The sequence below is a fragment of the Oncorhynchus mykiss genome, chromosome 2 (genome assembly GCF_013265735.2).
Source record: "Oncorhynchus mykiss isolate Arlee chromosome 2, USDA_OmykA_1.1, whole genome shotgun sequence".
Lineage (NCBI taxonomy): Eukaryota > Metazoa > Chordata > Actinopteri > Salmoniformes > Salmonidae > Oncorhynchus > Oncorhynchus mykiss.
In genome coordinates this window covers 33,461,074-33,481,848 of record NC_048566.1, presented here as the reverse complement: position 1 = coordinate 33,481,848, position 20,775 = coordinate 33,461,074, and the positions used below count along the sequence as shown (strand labels likewise).

General features: G+C 41.4%; 1 protein-coding gene across 1 annotated transcript; it reads left to right on the top strand.

Annotated features, from left to right (window-relative positions):
- Nucleotides 1-5,027: 5,027 nt before the first annotated feature.
- LOC110487724 (membrane progestin receptor delta) lies at nucleotides 5,028-15,126 on the top strand. The gene is made up of 7 exons (XM_021559638.2): nucleotides 5,028-5,281; nucleotides 5,737-5,864; nucleotides 6,075-6,280; nucleotides 9,399-9,525; nucleotides 9,622-9,718; nucleotides 10,001-10,145; nucleotides 10,430-15,126. The coding sequence occupies exons 1-7, from the start codon at nucleotides 5,087-5,089 to the stop codon at nucleotides 10,693-10,695; spliced, it is 1,164 nt and encodes a 387-aa protein (XP_021415313.2). The 5' UTR covers nucleotides 5,028-5,086; the 3' UTR covers nucleotides 10,696-15,126.
- The last annotated feature ends 5,649 nt before the right edge of the window (nucleotides 15,127-20,775 follow it).

Here is a 20,775-nt window from a genome sequence, read left to right as displayed (position 1 = left end):
TGATTGTTTTTTCTAAGATAAGTTTAATGCTAGCTAGCAATTTACCTTGGCTTCTACTGCATTCGCGTAACAGGCAGGCTACTCGTGGAGTGCAATGGTTAGAGCGTTGGACGAGTTAACTGTGCGGTTGCAAGATTGAAACCCCTGAGCTGACAAGGTGAAAATCTGTCGTTCTGCCCCTGAACAAGGCAGTTAACCCACAGTTCCTAGGCAGTCATTGAAAATAAGAATGTGTTCTTAACTGACTTGCCTAGTTAAATAAAATGTATTAAAAAAATATAATTTAAAAAATTTTAAAAAAAAAATAATCGGAAATCGGCGCCCAAAAATACCGATTTCCGATAGTTATGAAAACTTTAAATCGGCCCTAATTAATCGGCCATTCCGATTAATCGGTCGCCCTCTAATAGAAATCATGTGTTTGATACCATTCCACTGATTCCGCTACAGCCATTACCACGAGCCCGTCCTCCCCAACCAACTGTGGATGGAGTACGAAATCGGAAAGGACCATACACTGTTAGACACACCCTGGAATCCAAACTGATATGCTCACTTTCACCATTGTGTTAGATTCCAGGCTATAAATCTGTGTTATTCATAAGTAGTTTTACTGGTTGTGAAAGAACATGCAGTTCTTTTAAAAGTAAGCTGAGAACTATCATCTATGTGCTCATTGCAATGTGCTCATTGGTTTGGACCATTACCCAATCAACACCTGGTCACTTAGCAGATCTTTCCCATCACGGACATGGATGCCAATAGTTTGTGCTAGACAATTCAGATTCCTACGAAGTTAACAAAATTGGGGCGTACCCTTAGCCAAAATATGTGGACATGTTTATTTTCCACTCTGCAGTGAGAGTATTTCTTACTCACATGACCACCTGACATCATTTTTTACAGCTGATTAGCAATGAGGCGGCTGGGAAGAGTCAGTTTGGGAGAGTACTGAGGGAGAGGACAGTTGGAGTCAAGATGAGTCCACTTAGAATTAAAGATGACTTCATAGTGGGGTGGGTTAGGATTAAGAATAATTCATTTTGTTTTCTTTACCACAGTTTCTCTGCTGCAGAAAGGAAGCCAGGGACTGTATTTACAGTCGGATCTAGGATCAGGTCCTCCCTGTTCATTCAATGTTATTCATTATGATCTAAAAGGCAGCACTTATGCAAGATCAGCAATCCTACTCTGAAACACTTTCTGAATATGGCCACAGATGTTTTAGTCATCTATGTCTAGGTGGGGATTTGTGGTAACCAAAGTGAGTATTCCGCACACTCCCAAAGTCCAATAGCATTATACAGGCAACATTTTGACCCTATAACTAGGTTTTAATCAGGACCACATTTACAACATGAACTTGCTTCTTGGGATTACTCAATTAGCAGAATAAGTATGTGTGCATACAGGTGGGCATACAGGTAGTGCCATCCCAAGGAGCACATGAATCCTATGAAAAGGAGAGCCTAGGAGGCCAAAATGGAGGCCACGGTGTATTCAATGGACCACTGAGTGTACAAAACGCCAGGAGCACATTCCTCATATTAAGTTGCACCCCTTTTGTACTCAGAACAGCCTCAGTTCATCGGGGCATGGACTCTACAAGGTGTCGAAAGCATTCCATAGGGATGCTGGACCATGTTGACTCCAATGCTTCCCACAGTTGTTTCCAGTTGGCTGGATGTCCTTTGGGTGGTGGACCATTCTTGATGCACACGGGAAACTGTTGAGCATGAAAAACCCAGCAGCATTGCAATTCTTGACACACTCAAACCGGTGCTCCTGGCAGTTACTACCATACCCCTTTCAAAGGCACGTCTTTTGTTAAGCCCATTCACCCTTTGAATGGCACACATACACAATCCATGTCTCAGTTGTCTTAAGGCTTAAAAATAATTATTTAACCTGTCTCCTCCCCTTCATCTACACTGGTTGAAGTGGATTTAACAAGTGACATCAATATGTCAGTCTATGTCATGGAAGAACAGGTGTTCCTAGTGTTTTGTACATATCAATATGTGCAACCCACTATCAAAGTTTATTGTCAAATAGACACTAATTACTTGGCCCATATTGACTACAATGCTTCCCACATGTCCCAATGTCATACAGAATTCAATATAATCTTGTGTGTGTGTGTGTGTGTGTGCGTGCGTGCGTGCATGTGTTGAGCAGAATGGCTACTCATTTTCATAGAGCCCAGGCCAGTGTGTAACAGTCGGCCCTTGGTCCTGCTCTCTCCAGACAGGGCCTCAGTCACAAAGCACACTTTGTCCCAGTAAATAGGATAAGGCCTGCAGCTGGGCCACCATGCAGTGTCCTGTCCCCTCTCTTTGTCTCTGTCTCCCCTCACACACTGTCACATCACAGAGCCTGAGGTATGCACAATAATGACAGGGCAACCTCCAGGTAATATTTCACCCAGCCAACACTGAGATAAGTGCTCTGACTATGACATATCATCAGACCAGAGCAACTTCCGTTCTGAGCCTTAGGATAGGACTTATATGAGGCTGTTGTAGCAACTGTACTCTCACAAAGGAAACCGTATGGATGGTGGTCACAGGAGGTTTGTGGCACCTTAATTGGGGAGGACGGGCTCGTGATAATGGCTGGAGTGGAATTTAGTATGATTGTGCTCTTTAGCATACACGCTGAGATAAAAAGGTACTATCAAGAATCTAAAAGGGTTCTTCGGCTGTCCCTATAGGAGAACCCTTTGAAAAACCCCTTTTGGTTCCAGGTAGACATCATTATCCTTCCTCTCCTGGCATGTTTATCCATCCTGTTTGCTTGTTCAGCACATACATGCTCTGCTGTTTGTGTGTGCCTCAGTGGCTATCACACAGTATTTACTGTAGTGATGGGAAGTTTGACTCTTTTCACTGACTCAGATCGTTTCGACTCGTTCAGTCAGAAGTATGAATCTTTCGACTCATTTCGTTCATTTGATTCAGTACCTAGAGCGCACAGGACCCCCTGCCGGCGAACAATTAACTAAAAACTTGAAAGGCTCATGATTCTACAAGCCTCCCGTTCACCACAAGGGGCTTATTGGAGCTGTCATTTGTGACTGAGACTTACTAAAGTGTGCTTCAAACAACGTACACGGGTGATAGATAGGTATACAACCAGACTAGATTGTGAACGACTCTTTGCGGAATGACTTGACTGCAGAGAGGAAGATATCGTCCGCGAACTGCTGCAGGCCCCCAAACGTTTCGTTCTCGATTTTGTTGAGCAGAGGCAGGCTGTTTAGGCTTCTACAAAGCTGTATAGCTTTCAATAATCAACCAATTACATTAATTCTTACACCATGAGATCAAATACCAGTTCTAAACATGTATTCTTCTTCTCTATGCTGCCAATGCAGCATGATCTATTTTCCTGCACGCACATATGATATAGACAGCTGGTGGTCGGAGCACGTCTCTGGAACCACTAGGCCGGAGAAACGCGTCTGAACCCTGCTGTAGGATTCATCGTGGCCAGCAGAGCAGGTCAAACGAACGACTTAAAGGAACGAGTCACTCTGAAAAATGTATCTTGACTCTCGAGTCAGTTAAAAAGGTTGTTAAAAAATAATCATTTGTGAACTGCACATCACGAATTTCTTGTTCCTCACAGAAGTCACTTCAACGTCTAGCGTGCTCCCAATTACTGCCTCTTCAATTTGAATTATATTATAATGAATTCGGTATGACTTTGCAACCCAATTCATTTGTGTCTTTTTCACAATAAGCTTTGATAGTGGTTTGCACACATTTCTATAATATACACTGTATACAAAACATTAGGAACACCTGCTCCTTCCATGACAGACTGACCAGGTGAATCCAGGTGAAAGCTATGATCCCGTATTGATGTCACTTGTTATATCCACTTCAATCAGTGTAGATGAAGGGGAGGAGACAGGTTAAAGAAGGATTTTTTAAGCATTGAGACATGGAATGTGTATCTGCCATTCAGAGGGTGAATGGGCAAGACAAAATATTGAAGTGCTTTTGAACAGTGTGTGGTTGTAGGTACCAGGCACTTCGATTTGCTGCTGGGTTTTTCATGCTCAACAGTTTCCCGTGTGTATCAAGAATGGTCTACGACCGAAAGGACATCCAGCCAACTTGACACAACTGTGGAAAGCATTGTAGTCAATATGGGCCAGCATCCCTGTGGAAGGCTTTCAAAACCTTCTAGAGTCCATGCCCCAACGAATTGAGGCTGTTCTGAGGGCAACAGCCTCAATATTTTGTACACTCAGTGTATTTCCATAAAGGGGATCTGAAATACCTTTCACTTATAAAGAGACAGGGAGAGATGATGAGTGATTTAAATATCAGTAAGTAGGGCAAAATGAAACTTCCTCAACAGAAACTCTCAATAGACGATGACAGATTTGCATGAAACCAACAAGAGGTTTTTGTTGTTTTTCCAGCTGATAAATAGCAAGCAAAGCATGCCTGCAATATTGAACATGGTGTGGGTTGCTGGCTTCATAAACAAAAGGCTCTTATTAACAATCTCCCTTGCTATCTGAACAGAAGGAGTCCTCTGTTCAATACTACATAGCAGGAACATGTTATTGTCATGCTAGCTTTGTTAGCTAACAGCCCACCATAATGTGACAATGCTAACCACTGTCTACATCTGAGTTCATGTCTGGGGACGTCTAGAGAAGGTTGACACAATGGAAGACTGTGTTGAGTCCAGTCAAAAAGGACATTATGACAAAAGAAGGAATACTCATTTTGATGGAACCATGAGAAAATTCTATGGAATGTTTTTGTATTGGTTTGTAATTTGAATTCAAGTGGAAACAGAGTGGACTATTCCCCAACCAATTCACATACAGTGGATGTGTCATGTGTGATTTGTAAACACATTTCTAGTTCTGATGGGTATTTAACAGTCCTCACACAATATATCTGAGTGTATGTCAGTGTAATTTCTAGAGAGTTATATCTAACAGCCATTTTCTTCCTGTTCTCTCTCTGCAGTGTTTCCTTTGTGGTGGGGGGGTGGGGTGGCCAGCGGTGGTGGGGGCTGGGCCCAGGGCTGGGGCCAAGCCTGGGGTTGGGACCGCTGTATGCAATGGGAACCAGGGCCTGGAGAGGGGGCCCAGGCCCCAGCGTTTGACTGCCCAGTCTGGTGTGTCCTCTGCCGGGGATGCAGGGCCAGGCTCAGGGAGGCCTGCCAGAGAGGGAGGGGGGCCATCAGACTGCCCACAGACATGCTTAGCATCAAACTCCCCCAGCTCTTCGACATCCACCAAGTCCCCAAGGTAAGAGTGACCATACTGAAAGAGGAACCTTTCGCAACCATTTCACAAACCTTCAGACGTTTCACAGGCTGAATGTTCAAGCCATTTTTGTAAATAAAAAAATAAAATAAAGATGGCCTTTTGTGAACTAAAACTCGCACTTGACTTTTTCCCCCTACTTGCACTGACTTTGCTTACAGCTACTAAAAAAAGTACCTACTATGACTGATATATGTGGTTGTCCCACCTAGCTATCTTACGGTGAATGCAACTGTAAGTCACACTGGATAAGAGTGTCTGCCAAATTACTAAAATGCCAATGTATGTGTTGATCAGCACTCCTGCTCGAAGACACTTTTTGAAATACAGGCCCAGATGTACCAGACTAGGAGGACAGGTCTTGATGTCCTCCAGTTGTTTGTTAGATAATCTCTATAGTAGCCTATGTACTGTGTATCACAGTGTTTTGCCTTCAGGTGTTCCGAGAGGATGGCATCATCTCGGGATACCGTCACCCCCAAAGCTCCGCCCTGGACTGCATCCTTAGCAGCTTCCAGATGACCAATGAGACAGTCAACATCTGGACCCACTTCCTGCCCACATGGTATGTACACCAATGCAAACACTCTGAATGTAGACAAGGAGATCAGATCCATAGATAGCCGGAGGTATTCTGTAACAATTAGGGTTGGTTTAGACTGGAAAGCATACATATCAGATTGGTGTCTTCCTGCCTTCGTATCAAATCTTCCGATCACTCCCCCATTTCATATGAATTGAAACTGACGGTGTTGCGACGCCTCTCATTTCCCAGGTACTTCCTGTGGCGCTTCAGCGTCCTGTGCTCCACACTGAACTTCCTGTCGGAGAGCTACACCTGGCCGCTGCTGGTGTACATGCTGCTGATCTGTGTGTACCCATTCACCTCCAGCTGTGCCCACACCTTCAGCACCATGTCCCCCGAGGCACGCCACATCTGCTACTTCTTTGACTACGGCGCCCTCAGCCTCTACAGCCTGGGTAAGGCCCGCTGCATGAAGTCTGACTGTCTGCACTTCACAGTTAGACTATTAGTACTTCCTTTACCTTTAGTTCTTTTTTCTGGTTACATTTCCTCCAGTACCAAGTCTGCCTACTCTCACAGTAGGCTACAGCTTCCACTAATCCGACCCGGTGCAATCCCACAGGTTAAAGGCCACGTGCAATCGTTCAAGTTCCAAAAAGTCTCGGCGAACTTGGGCAATCAGTTGCACGATTAGAACTTTGTATACTACTTGCCATATTTGTAACCATTGTTTGTGTGGTTACGTCATTGTTTGTGTATGTTTGATTTGGCACTGTGTGTGTCGTGTTGCTGTGCTGTCTGGGCTTGTCAGATTCACTGTAATTAAGTTTTTTTCGCCCACAAAACCTCATAATAATACATGTCTTGTTCAAGTATCTAACAATAATCTAACAATACGCACAAATCTAATAGTCAAAGAATGGAATTAAGAAATATTTAAAAAATGAGGACGAGCAATGTTGGAGTGGCATTGACTAAAATACAGTATAATAGAATACAGTATATACAGTGGGGCAAAAAAGTATTTAGTCAGCCACCAATTGTGCAAGTTCTCCCACTTAAAAAGATGAGAGAGGCCTGTAATTTTCATCATAGGTACACTTCAACTATGACAGATGAGAAAAAAAAATCCAGAAAATCACAGTGTAGGATTTTTAATGAATTTATTTGCAAATTATGGTGGAAAATAAGTATTTGGTCACCTACAAACAAGCAAGATTTCTGGCTCTCACAGACCTGTAACTTCTTCTTTAAGAGGCTCCTCTGTCCTCCACTCGTTACCTGTATTAATGGCACCTGTTTGAACTTGTTATCAGTATAAAAGACACCTGTCCACAACCTCAAACAGTCACACTCCAAACTCCACTATGGCCAAGACCAAAGAGCTGTCAAAGGACACCAGAAACAAAATTGTAGACCTGCACCAGGCTGGGAAGACTGAATCTGCAATAGGTAAGCAGCTTGGTTTGAAGAAATCAACTGTGGGAGCAATTATTAGGAAATGGAAGATATACAAGACCACTGATAAGCTCCCCCGATCTGGGGCTCCACGCAAGATCTCACCTGTGGGGTCAAAATGATCACAAGAACGGTGAGCAAAAATCCCAGAACCACACCTAGTGAATGACCTGCAGAGAGCTGGGACCAAAGTAACAAAGCCTACCATCAGTAACACACTACGCCGCCAGGGACTCAAATCCTGCAGTGCCAGATGTGTCCCCCTGCTTAAGCCAGTACATGTCCAGGCCCGTCTGAAGTTTGCTAGAGAGCATTTGGATGATCCAGAAGACGATTGGGAGAATGTCATATGGTCAGATGAAACCAAAATATAACTTTTTGGTAAAAACTCAACTCGTCGTGTTTGGAGGACAAAGAATGCTGAGTTGCATCCAAAGAACACCATACCTACTGTGAAGCATGGGGGTGGAAAAATCATGCTTTGGGGCTGTTTTTCTGCAAAGGGACCAAGACGACTGATCCGTGTAAAGGAAAGAATGAATGGGGCCATGTATCGTGAGATTTTGAGTGAAAACCTCCTTCCATCAGCAAGGGCATTGAAGATGAAACGTGGCTGGGTCATTCAGCATGACAATGATCCCAAACACACCGCCCGGGCAACGAAGGAGTGGCTTCGTAAGAGGCATTTCAAGGTCATGGAGTGGCCTAGCCAGTCTCCAGATCTCAAACCCATAGAAAATAGAGATCTGCATGGAGGAATGGTCCAAAATACCAGCAACAGTGTGTGAAAACCTTGTGAAGACTTACAGAAAACATTTGACCTCTGTCATTGCCAACAAAGGGTATATAACAAAGTATTGAGATAAACTTTTGTTATTGACCAAATACTTATTTTCCACCATAATTTCATTAAAATAAATCAATTCATTAAAAATCCTACAATGTGATTTTCTGGATTTTTTTTGCTCATTTTGTCTGTCATAGTTGAAGTGTACCTATGATGAAAATTACATTAAAATTACATTACATCTTTTTAAGTGGGAGAACTTGCACAATTGGTGGCTGACTAAGTACTTTTTTTGCCCCACTGTACATATGAGCTGAGTAAAGCAGTATGTAAACACGTTTGACAGCTCAATGCCAACAGTGAAATCAGAGTTTGTTTTCTTTTACAATTCTTTCATCTTGGAATAATGTTTGTCTTTCATTTAAGACATCCAGCCTGAGGGTTGCTCATCCAATAGAGGAGCCATACAGGGCTACTTACAAACAGAAAGCATGTCGCACCAGATTGCACTGTCAGATTTAGGTCAACAGACAGAGTAGATTAAAATATCAGCATATGTTTTCCTCTCGGATCCAGCATCTGGGAAAAGTTTTTATGGATGTGTGCATACCACTGTTCTACACCTTCACATATACATTTTCCATGGATTCATGTCTGTGTCCACGTGCTTGCTCAACCAATTCACATACTTGGGTATTTGCATTCTGCTTGTGAATACGTGTGCTTTTCTTGGGTGTGTGTTTGCTTGTATGGGTGTGTGTGATAGGCTTGTCCCTCTCTTTCAAACAAACTTTGTCTCTTACTTTGAAAACGTGCCTTTTCAAATCCATATTAGTGGATTTGAGGCCCCTACAATATGATCCTTAATCTACCACAATTCTCCTTACTGCCAAAACATACCCAGCCCTAAAACATACCCAGCCCTAAAACATACCCAGCCCTAAAACATACCCAGCCCTAAAACATACCCAGCCCTAAAACATACCAAGCCCTAAAACATACCCAGCCCTAAATGGCCAGATGTTTCTTGGATAAGGATTGCAAATGTTTACTGTAGACGGTGTTTTGCAGGCAAGCTTATTTAAAACAGCTTCTAAATTTATTGGAAGTACATCATTGGGATTAAAACTGGTATTGAAGCATATGTACAGCAAGTGCAAGGCCAATGTTTCATTAGTATGTTATTAAAGCCTAATTGATATGTTATGAGCATTGCAATTTATAATTATTTTAAGTGCTTGGTGAGTGTATGGTAGGTAAATGCATGGTAGATATAGTTTCAGATATCGTATGTTGTTTTTTTAACCTTTCAGTGTGTTTGTGTCCAGGTTGTGCCATAACGTATGGCTCCTATGTGATGCCTGACTGCTGGGTCAACAGCTGGCTGCACCAACACTTTGTGCCCATCGCCATCTGCAACACACTATTCTGCACCAGCCTGTCCTGCTATTCTAGGTAGGTAGCCAATACGGTATCCTACCCATGATGCATCACTCTCCTGGTCGTGGAAACCATTGTAACTTTCCTCCCTCTGTTTTAATTTGTTTATAGATTCCTGGAGATGCAGTTTCCTCATCGCAGTAAAGTTCTCCGGACAGGGGCATTTGTCTTTCCATTCATCTTTGACAACATCCCTCTATTTTACAGAGTGAGTGTATTTTGAGAAGGTGTAGACAGAGTTCACAGAAAGTCTGTTTTTACAGTCATTGGGTTGCATTCTGTTTGTTATGTCACAGTTTAGATCCGATTAATGCCTCTCTTTAATACATTGACCAGGACTTTTGGCTCATTAACTTCGAAACTGATTTTGTGTAGAATAAATAAAGATTTGACCACATGCTGTTAAAGCTTTTAATCCCTTGGCCGCTGTTTGTGCCAATGATCTTATGTGTGTTTGTATATGTGTGTGTGTGTCTGTGTGTGTGTGTAGCTGCTGCTGTGCTGTGGGGGCAGCTGCTGTCACAGTGAGGCCCTGCCCAGTCACTGTTACCACCTCCTCTTCGCCTTCCTCACCTGCTTCCTGTTTGCCTCACACCTCCCAGAGAGGCTGGCCCCGGGGCGCTTCGACTACTTCGGTACGTCCACGCCAACGCCCGGATACCATGGCAACTGGAATTGGGAGGTTACATCAGTTATTGAGCAAGCTTTAGCTAGTCTGGCCTGTGGCCAGTTATTGTTAGCGCATACCAGTGTCCGTTCTACTGTGTTCGTGATGGCACTGTAGGCAAATATTTGAACGGTGACAATACTTTGAGCAACCCTGGTAAATCCTTATTCACTGCAGTATGATCAAATTCAAGCATTTCTAATAACTCTCTCTCTCATTGATCTCTCTCTCCTTCTCTCTCTCCTCTCTCAGGCCACAGTCACCAGCTTTTCCACATCTGTGCCGTGGTGGGTACCCACTTCCAGATGGAGGCGGTGCTAGCAGATATGACCTCACGCAGGGCGTGGCTCATTGCGCAGGCGGCCGTACCCTCCTTCCTGAGTACCCTGGGGGCACTGGCCCTCAGCATCATCCTCAACCTAGGCATCATTGGCATCTTCAGTGCCCCTCTGCTGTGGAACCCCCACCACAGTGCCAACCACCCACTGACACCACCCGCGAAACGCAAGCAACAGTGATACTCCCCACAACCAGTGACCAACTAGTATGTTCAAATGTAAAGGGTTGGCTAAACCATTATCCCAGTCGTGAACTTTGGAAATAATAACGATAAGAAGTTGTATTCTACCTTTTAACACCAGTTAGTATTTGTATAAACCCATTGGATTATTATCACAGGATGGTTTTTTCTACATGTTATTCTATCGTCATTATAAGGTTTGTTTAGGAGTTTATTAATGTGTTCACTGTTTGAAGCCGAATACCCAGCTATTTTTATGAAGACTTTCAGTTATTCAGTATCATTGTTTACTGTTTAAAGTTGTGGAAGTATTTCGAGTTAAAGTATCATATGCCGACTTCTTTTCACGTATACTTGAAAGGATCTGGGTTGTATGAAGCATATGTGATGTCTAACAACACATAAAAGTGCCTTCTTTTATATATAGTTACCCAAATGTTACCTAAGTAGTCGTAACATTATTTCTGGTTTGTGTACATCTCAAACTGGAAAAATCTTTAACTCTAAATTTGCAGGGAATTTTCATATTAATATATAAGTATTTAGCTACTGTTTTTCAATTGTCCTATATATTTGTAAGCCATTATTAGAACATCTCAAAGCCCATATTTAATATGAAGTATGACTATCCATTACATGATTCTCATCACTAACTGGCCTACTTACTATGATTCCACCATTTTGTTTTAATATTCAATACCATCTCATTTAAATCTCCACTATGACTTGAATAAATGTACAGACCAGTGTAGTGCTCTCTCAGATTAACCTTCTCTAAACGTCTACACTCTCAGAAAAAAAAGTGCTATCTAGAACCTAAAAGGGTTCTTTGGCTGTCCCCCGTAGGAGAACCCTTAAAATAACCCTTTTTTGGTTCCAGGTAGAACCCTTTTGAGTTCCTTGTAGAACCCTTTCCACAGAAGGTTCGACATGGAACCCAAAACATTTCTATCTGTAACCAAAAAGGTTCTACCTGGAACCAAAAAGGTTTTCCCTATGGGGACAGCCAAAGAACCCTTTTGAAACCCTTTTTTCTAAGCGTGTACCTGAAAGCTACAGCACTGTACCATGTCTATGATTAAAAGACAGGTGCCATTTTACAGAGGTACGTTTCCATGGAAACTCCATGGTTCTTTGCAGTTTGTGTTCCTGTGAATGCTCAGTCACTTTAATTGTTCTTTGGAGTACTCTTAGTTGTTACATCTACAACATACATTAATGGTCATTGGATACATTTTTTGAAACACTACGTGTTGTTTAAATGTCAGGGAATTACTGAAATTCTCCCTAAAACATACCCATCATTGTAACATCGATAGGACATACCAAATGATCTTGTTTATAACAGCTATCTGATGGAAGAAATATTAGATGATGCACAACAGAACTGAATGAGTGTTGTCTCCTCATCTCCCAGGCATGTGGATGTGGTCAGTGGAGGTCAAAGGGTCTTGGCACTGTCGTATTCATGTGGTATCGTGGTGGTCATTGCAGGTTTATGGCAAACCAATACACCACTCACCCCATGCTGATATAACGTTGTCAGTGGCTATTGTTTACATGTATCCTTGAAAAAGAGTGTGGTATCTCTTGAGTATTTCATCCTTGTAGTATATATATATATATATAACAGCACTTACTGTTTCTGTTCAGTTGTAAAGCGTAGTGAATATGTACAGGTAACTGCCAAAATAAAGAAAACCTCAACATAAAGTATCTTAATAGGGTGTTGGGCCATCACGAACCAGAACAGCTTCTATGCCTTGGCATAGGTTCACCAAGTGTCTGGAACTCTGTTGGAGGGATGCGACACCATTCTTCCACGAGAAATTCCATAATTTGGTGTTTAGTTGAAGGGGTGGAAAAGGCTGTCTCAGGTGCCGCTCCAGATTCTCCCATGAGTGTTCAATTGGGTTTAAATGTGGTGACGGAGAGACACACACCCTTTAAGACCCCTCTTTCAAAGTCTCTGAGATCTCTTCTAGCCATGGTAGCCAAAATAATGGGCAATAGGGCATTTTTATACATGACCCTAAGCATGATGGGATATTAATTGCTTAATTAACTCAGGAACCACACCTGTGTGGAAGCACATGCTTTCAATATACTTTGTATCCCTCATTTACTGAAGTGTTTCCTTTATTTTGGGCATTACCTGTATATTTGCATGATTATTTTTGTAAATGTTATAGATGAGGAAAAATTATTAATTACATCCCCAACATCATGTGATCATTTCTTGACATAATAGCCCTTACCATGTACCACACTAGACCTAACACACACGTCATTATTTGATCATGTAGCTCTGTATTCAGTGTGTAGGGGAGACCAGGGTTGATTGTCACAGTGCTTATAACTCCCAAACTAGAGGGTGCTGTGTAATACTTTTAAGATTAAAATGTGTGAATTCTTCAAAAGAACTAATCCACCTGGTCGATTCATGTCATCATAACAAAACATTTAGGTGAGGGTATTTTTTAAATTTTAATTTTAATTTATAGGCAAAACTTTTTTTTTCATCCAGTATTTTTTTTTCATTTTTCATCCAAAAATGAATGTTTGCATTATGGGGGTATACATGTAAAAAAAATATATATATATTATAGGGAGAGCTACATTCCATACTTATTTCTGAGTTCCTAGGTCAAGCCATGTGGTAGCATGTAGCATCTTAATTAGCATTGGGATCTTTTGCTGTAAACCTTCCTTCCCGGAAGATCAAAATGTGTTGGGAATAATATATGTACGGTGGAAAGCGTTAGCACATTGGGAAGATGTCGCCGAGACATCAGAATAGAGTCTTGATGCCTGGCCGACATATATACTATGTAGAACTGTAGAATTTAGAATGGAGATATTCTAAAACCATCTGTGAGACGTCTTGCCAATTAGCAAACAATGTCTAAAACGGCATCTTCCCGATTCATCATTCATCCATTGTCCAGAGGTTTCTCTGCTATCTGGGTTTGTTGCCTTTCTCTCCCAAACATATTTTCTCTGTCACACACCGACAAATGTACACATGTGTGTGCAACACACGCGCACACAAATTGACTCAAAATGTCATATGTTACCATGCATTTTGTTAGGAATATCATTTGATAAAAGAAAGGCTATTTCTAAGACGCTGTGAACCATATTGCTTAATTTCCTTTTACTAAAGGAATAAACTAATAGCTAACATTGTGACAACCAACCCCATCAGTGGAGGCTGCCTAGAGGAGAACGGCGCATACTAATGGCTGAAACAGAGTGACAACCCTGCGATGGGGCTGGTTGTCACAAGTGGGCAGAGTGTGTTTGATGGCTTATTACTCCATGTTGGAATAAAACATACTAGTAGGATCCCTATTTCAACCCAAGACCTTGGTCTTTCTGTTAATGTTGAAAAGAGTCTTGTTATATATACACACCAGAGTAAAACGTGTGACAACCAACCCAAGTCTCCCCTAAAGCCTTGGGTGGTTATGAGGGAATAGAAAGTGATATTGTGTCAGTGAGGGAAATGGACTGTGTTGCAGGTTGAGCAGAGTGTACAGGCAGTATAGGCAAACACACATACACACATAGACACACTTCATTTTACTCCAACGAGAGCCCTATTGTTTGAAACACAATTTTTGTTTTGAGGGTTAGTGTATTGAACACAGAGAGACCCATGTAGTTGCCCTTTTCATCATCATTATACCACTCAGTTTTACACTATTGATTTTGGTATGGTGCTTTCATCGTCTTACAACTTGTGTCTTGGAAGTGGGTTGTGACTAGCGTGTGGCCGACCATATCGACCACAACTGTATCTGAATTGACATATTGTAGTGCTGATATACCTGCAGTTGGCGCATATAACCGATTGTCCTTTAAGTTGTTGAATATTTGAATGTTCAACTACATTTCTAAACATTCTGTTATGCTTTTGTCATTGAAATCTACTTTCGTTCAAACTAGATTATCGCTGGGAAAAAAACAGTGATGAAAAATTAGTTCAAATGCATCTGTTTGTTTACTTCGATCACTTTCATGAAGCTATGAGGATTCCCAAAGTGTGTTCATATTGAATGGCATGTTACAGTAAGTAAAATAGGAAGCTATGCAAAGATTTGGTTGGATGACACAACAAACTACACACCAAGGAACTTCCAGTGACTCCTGAAGAGTGCTAGGTTTTAGGAAAGAGGGAAGAAGCGGTTTGAATGAATGTCTGTGCCTATTTTCCTTTCATACTACCTTTAATTAAACGTTTATTTTTATTTAGCATATACGCTGTGTTTTGTGTGGAGAACATAATATAGTTCCTGGGTAAAAAACTGAAGAGAAAAATAATGTCATTGTTTGCTATCTTGTTACTAAAATTGTGTCAATGCTGCCTTATTGGAGTGTATTCATCACTGGAATAATTTCTCTAATAAAAATGACTTACCACATATTTGACAGCATTAATGTGTTTGTCTGTCGACTGTGTATAACAACTGTATCAGCTGAAATGTTGGATGGTATAGGGTAGTACTGCAGTTATTTTCCAATACACTAGATGACAACCTTTCACTGAGCAATGATCTACTGTAAAACAACCAATGTTCTACTGCAAGAGGGAACAAAGTATTGGTGTATGTATGAATGTGAGCAGTAGGGGGCATGATTGAACAAGGATCTTTTTTTTTGCCTCTGTAGCCAACAGTATGTAGCCCACCCCATCCACAAGAGTAGAAAATATAGTTATTTTTGACAGATTCTACCAAATTGCGATAACATACAGCAAAATACACTGCTTATCTTGTTTTGAGGCAATTTGAGGTTGTTTTCTCTCAGTCAATGGTGAAGATGCTGACATATTGGTCTCTAAACTTCAGATGGGGAATAGAGGCGCTCTATTCCTTGGAAAGAGTGTGTATTAGGGTATCTTAAAAAGGAGGAGTGATGATGAGGGAGATTCGCTTGGCCCTAGTCCTGGAAGGAGATGGGCAGTGGAAAGTATATCTCTATAGGGGGTGGAAGGTATAGTCCCGTCTCTGCCTGTAAGACGTCATAGGAAACAGTGGTCCAGCATGAGCCTAACAAGTGTTTTCATTTCCAATACACTAAAGAGAGAGCCAGCGATATAACATTACTCACAACCCATTAGCACTCCTAAGGGAGTGGATATGGAGAAAAGGGAGGGAGAAAAAAAAGTGTGAAGTGAAGAGAGGATGCTGTAATATATCCAAAGTGTGCTTGTTTGTTTTGTTTTTTTTTGGGGGGGGGGGGGGGGGGGTAACCTAAGGTCATATAAAACTTTATTCTTCCAGTAACTGATGTGTCTGGTGAGACTTCCAGTGAGAAAGTACTGCTGTGTGTAATTCAGGTAATTGATCACAGACCTCCACACAATGAAAGGTGCTTTTGCAGGCTAAAACGTGTAGGCACAATTAGTCTGTATTTGTTCATCCTCCGAAATATTATAAGAACATGTACTGTAAGATGGTAGACAATTGGAAACTGAGCTCCTTGAACCAAATGGTTGTTTTATTCATAGCAGACGATATACAAAGTGTTGGGGTAACAATATCATTTTTTTACATCAATAAAGTATATGTACATATTTACATTCAAAGGTGTCCAAATTGTTTTACTAGTCTTGTAAAACGTCTGCTTTTATTTTCAAGGTGAAAGGTGAAAAGGGAGAGTGGACCTTGTTGTGTGTCTATAGGTTGTATCACGGTCTCTATTTCAATTCCATCTGTCACTCTCCTCCTGAAGTTTCGATCATTGTTATCCATCTGTTACATGTGAAACCATTTCGCTGTATCTCTCTCAACCATCTTGTCCCTTATTGGATTTCAGCAGCTTGCTTTGATGTTAAAGGCTGATGTTAAATGCTTTGGGGTCACTATAAGGCATGTTAACATGGCTATTTCCTATGAAAGCTATGTAACTGTACCTGAACCTACAGTGGGGCAAAAAAGTATTTAGTCAGCCACCAATTGTGCAAGTTCTCCCTCTTAAAAAGATGAGAGTGGCCTGTAATTTTCATCATAGGTACCCTTCAACTATGACAGACAAAATGAGAAAAAAAATGCAGAAAATCATTGTAGGATTTTTTATGAATTTATTTGCAAATTATGGTGGAAAATAAGTATTTGGTCAATAACAAAAGTTTATCTCAATACTTTGTTATATACCCTTTGTTGGCAATGACAGCGGTCAAACGTTTTCTGTAAGTCTTCACAAGGTTTTCACACACTGTTGCTGGTATTTTGGCCCATTCCTCCATGCAGATCTCCTCTAGAGCAGTGATGTTTTGGGGCTGTTGCTGGGCAACACAGACTTTCAACTCCCTCCAAAGATTATCTATGGGGTTGAGATCTGGAGACTGGTTAGGCCACTCCAGGACCTTGAAATGCTTCTTACGAAGCCACTCCTTCGTTGCCCGGGCGGTGTGTTTTGGATCATTGTCATGCTGAAAGACCCAGCCACGTTTCATCTTCAATGCCCTTGCTGATGGAAGGAGGTTTCCACTCAAAATCTCACGATACATGGCCCCATTCATTCTTTCCTTTACACGGATCAGTCGTCCTGGTCCCTTTGCAGAAAAACAGCCCCAAAGCATGTTTCCATCCCCATGCTTCACAGTAGGTATGGTGTTCTTTGGATGCAACTCAGCATTCTTTGTCCTCCAAACACGACGAGTTGAGTTTTTACCAAAAAGTTATATTTTGGTTTCATCTGACCATATGACATTCTCCCAATCTTCTTCTGGATCATCCAAATGCTCTCTAGCAAACGTCAGACGGGCCTGGACATGTACTGACTTAAGCAGGGGGACACGTCTGGCACTGCAGGATTTGAGTCCCTTGCGACGTAGTGTGTTACTGATGGTAGGCTTTGTTACTTTGGTCCCAGCTCTCTGCAGGTCATTCACTAGGTCCCCCCGTGTGGTTCTGGGATTTTTGCTCATTTTGATCATTTTGACCCCACGGGGTGAGATCTTGCGTGGAGCCCCAGATCGAGGGAGATTATCAGTGGTCTTGTATGTCTTCCATTTCCTAATAATTGCTCCCACAGTTGATTTCTTCAAACCAAGCTGCTTATCTATTGCAGATTCAGTCTTCCCAGCCTGGTGCAGGTCTGCAATTTTGTTTCTGGTGTCCTTTGACAGCTCTTTGGTCTTGGCCATAGTGGAGTTTGGAGTGTGACTGTTTGAGGTTGTGGACAGGTGTCTTTTAAACTGATTACAAGTTCAAACAGGTGCCATTAATACAGGTAACGAGTGGAGGACAGTGGAGCCTCTTAAAGAAGAAGTTACAGGTCTATGAGAGCCAGAGATCTTGCTTGTTTATAGGTGACCAAATACTTATTTTCCACCATAATTTGCAAATAAATTCATAAAAAATCCTACAATGTGATTTTCTGGATTTTTCCCCTCATTTTGTCTGTCATAGTTGAAGTGTACCTATGATGAAAATTACAGGCCTCTCTCATCTTTTTAAGTGGGAGAACTTGCACAATTGGTGGCTGACTAAATACTTTTTTGCCCCACTGTATGAGCTATAATCTTGCACTGCATACACATGTTTTTATTTGGAGTATACTCACTGGCCTTGGACAGAGAAATCATTCTACAGTATTTAAATGCAAAAAACATGTAAGACTAGTATGTTAGGAAAAACACCTTCCTGGCCTTTAATAGAAGGTCCCACGCTGTTTTTTCAAAAATATTCCTATTTTACAATTAGTCGTCATTGTTTTTTTCCTCTGACAGCAAATGATTTCATATACAGTAAAACATTTTAAGCAGAGTAATACATCAGATAAATAATGAATAGGTCAAAATAATAACTGTACAGCTCTACTATAATGTTTGTAATAATGTTTGTAATAATGTTTGTAATATTGTACATTCGGATTAGAATGAGTAGGCGGAGAAATGCGAAACATTGTACTGTATTCCAATAGCTATAAACAACTGTAGTGAGCAATATCAACAGTAGACGACGTCCGGTCAAACTTACCATTGAGCACACACACACACACACACACACACACACAAACACACACACACACACACACACACACACACACACACACACACACACACACACACACACACACACACACACACACACACACACACACACACACACACACACACACACATTACTGTATTCAGACATTTTCAATCCAGATGATGGTTGGGTTTTGGGTTATAAACAAATTGGGTTATCAAATAAGATTATATTGATAAGGAGCTCTTTTAATGACCATTTACTGTTTGTTCATATTCCAAAATGCTACTTGATAATTGATATCCCAATACAATGCAAGTGATAGCCATAAAGAACACAAACTTTGTTTGCAGTTTCTTTACTATGGTCTGGGCTATGTATATGAAAAATGAAGGATCTGACATAACTGCCTAACAATAGAAAGCTTTCTGATTAGTGCAATTGACTTGGCACAAGAGGTTTCTCTATATTTTCACTCCTGCTGATTATATCACACTGCTTGAAAATGGAAAGATGGCGTCTTACTGTTCCAATACATCTTGAACATAAAGGTAAAGCTGTTATTATCAAAATTGTAGATGTTTGAAATTTCACCTATGAAAAGTATTCTCGGGCTTGAAAATCACTGAGCCCCTTAAACTTCACTAAAGTAATTCAACTTTTCCATATTCTCAGGCAACAGTAAATCCCAGAAAGCTTTCAAACCCCTTGACTTTTTCCACATTTTGTTACATTACAGCCTTATTCTAAAATGGATTAAAAAAATAAAAATCCTCAGCAGTCTACACACAATACCCCACAATGACAAAGCATTTAAAAAAAATTAAAAAATATATTTTTTTACATTTTAGCAAATGTTTTAAAATATAAAAACAGAAATGCCTGTTTTTACATAAGTATTCAGGTCCTTTGCTATGAGACTCGAAATTGAGCTCAGGTGCATCTGGTTTCCATTGAACATTCTTGAGATGTTTCTACAACTTGATTGGAGTCCACCTGTGGTAAATTCAATTGATTGGACATGATTTGGAAAGGCACACACCTGTCTATATAAGGTCCCACAGTTGACAATGAATGTCAGAGAAAAAAACAAGCCATGAAGTTGAAGGAATTGTCCGTAGAACTCAGAGACAGGATTTTGTTGAGGCACAGATCTGGGGAAGGGTACCAAAACATTTATACAGCATTGAAGGTCCCTAAGAACACAGTGGCCTCCATCATTCTTAAATGGAAGAAGTTTGGAACCACCAAGGCTCTTCCTAGAGCTGGCCGCCAGGCCAAACTGAGCAATCGAGGGAGAAGGGCCTTGGTCAGGGAGGTGAACCCAATGGTCACTCTGACAGAGCTCAAGAGTTCCTCTGTGGAGATGGAAGAACCTTCCAGAAGTACAACCATCTCTGCACCACTTCACCAATCAGGCCTTTATGGTAGAGTGGCCAGATAGAAGCCACTCTTCAGTAAAAGGCACATGACAGCCCCCTTGGAGTTTGCCAAAAGGCACCTAAAGGACTCTCAGAACATGACAAACAATATTATCTGGTCAGATGAAACCAAGATTGAACTCTTTTGCCTGAATGCCAAGCGTCACATATGGAGGAAACCTGGCACCATCCCAATGGTGAAGCATGGTGGTGGTGGCAGCATCCTGCTGTGGGGATGTTTTTCAGCGGCAGGGACTGGGAGACTAGTCAGGATCGAGGAAAAGATGAACGGAGCAAAGTACAATTGGATCCTTGATGAAAACCTGCTCCAGAGCGCTCAGGACCTCAGACTGGAGCAAAGGTTCACCTTCCAACAGGACAATGACCCTAAGCACACAGCCAAGACTTCGGAACAAGTCTCTGAATATCCTTGTGAGCCCAGACTTGAACCCAATAGAACATCTCTGGAGAGACCTGAAAATAGCCGTGCAGCAATGCTCCCCATCCAACCTGACAAAGCTTGAGAGGATCTGCAAAGAAGAATGAGAGAAACTCCCCAAATACAGGTGTGCCATGCTTGTAGCATCACACTAAAGAAGACTCAATGCTGTAATCGCTGCCAAAGGTGCTTCAACAAAGTACTGAGTAAAGAGTCTGAATACTTATGCAAAT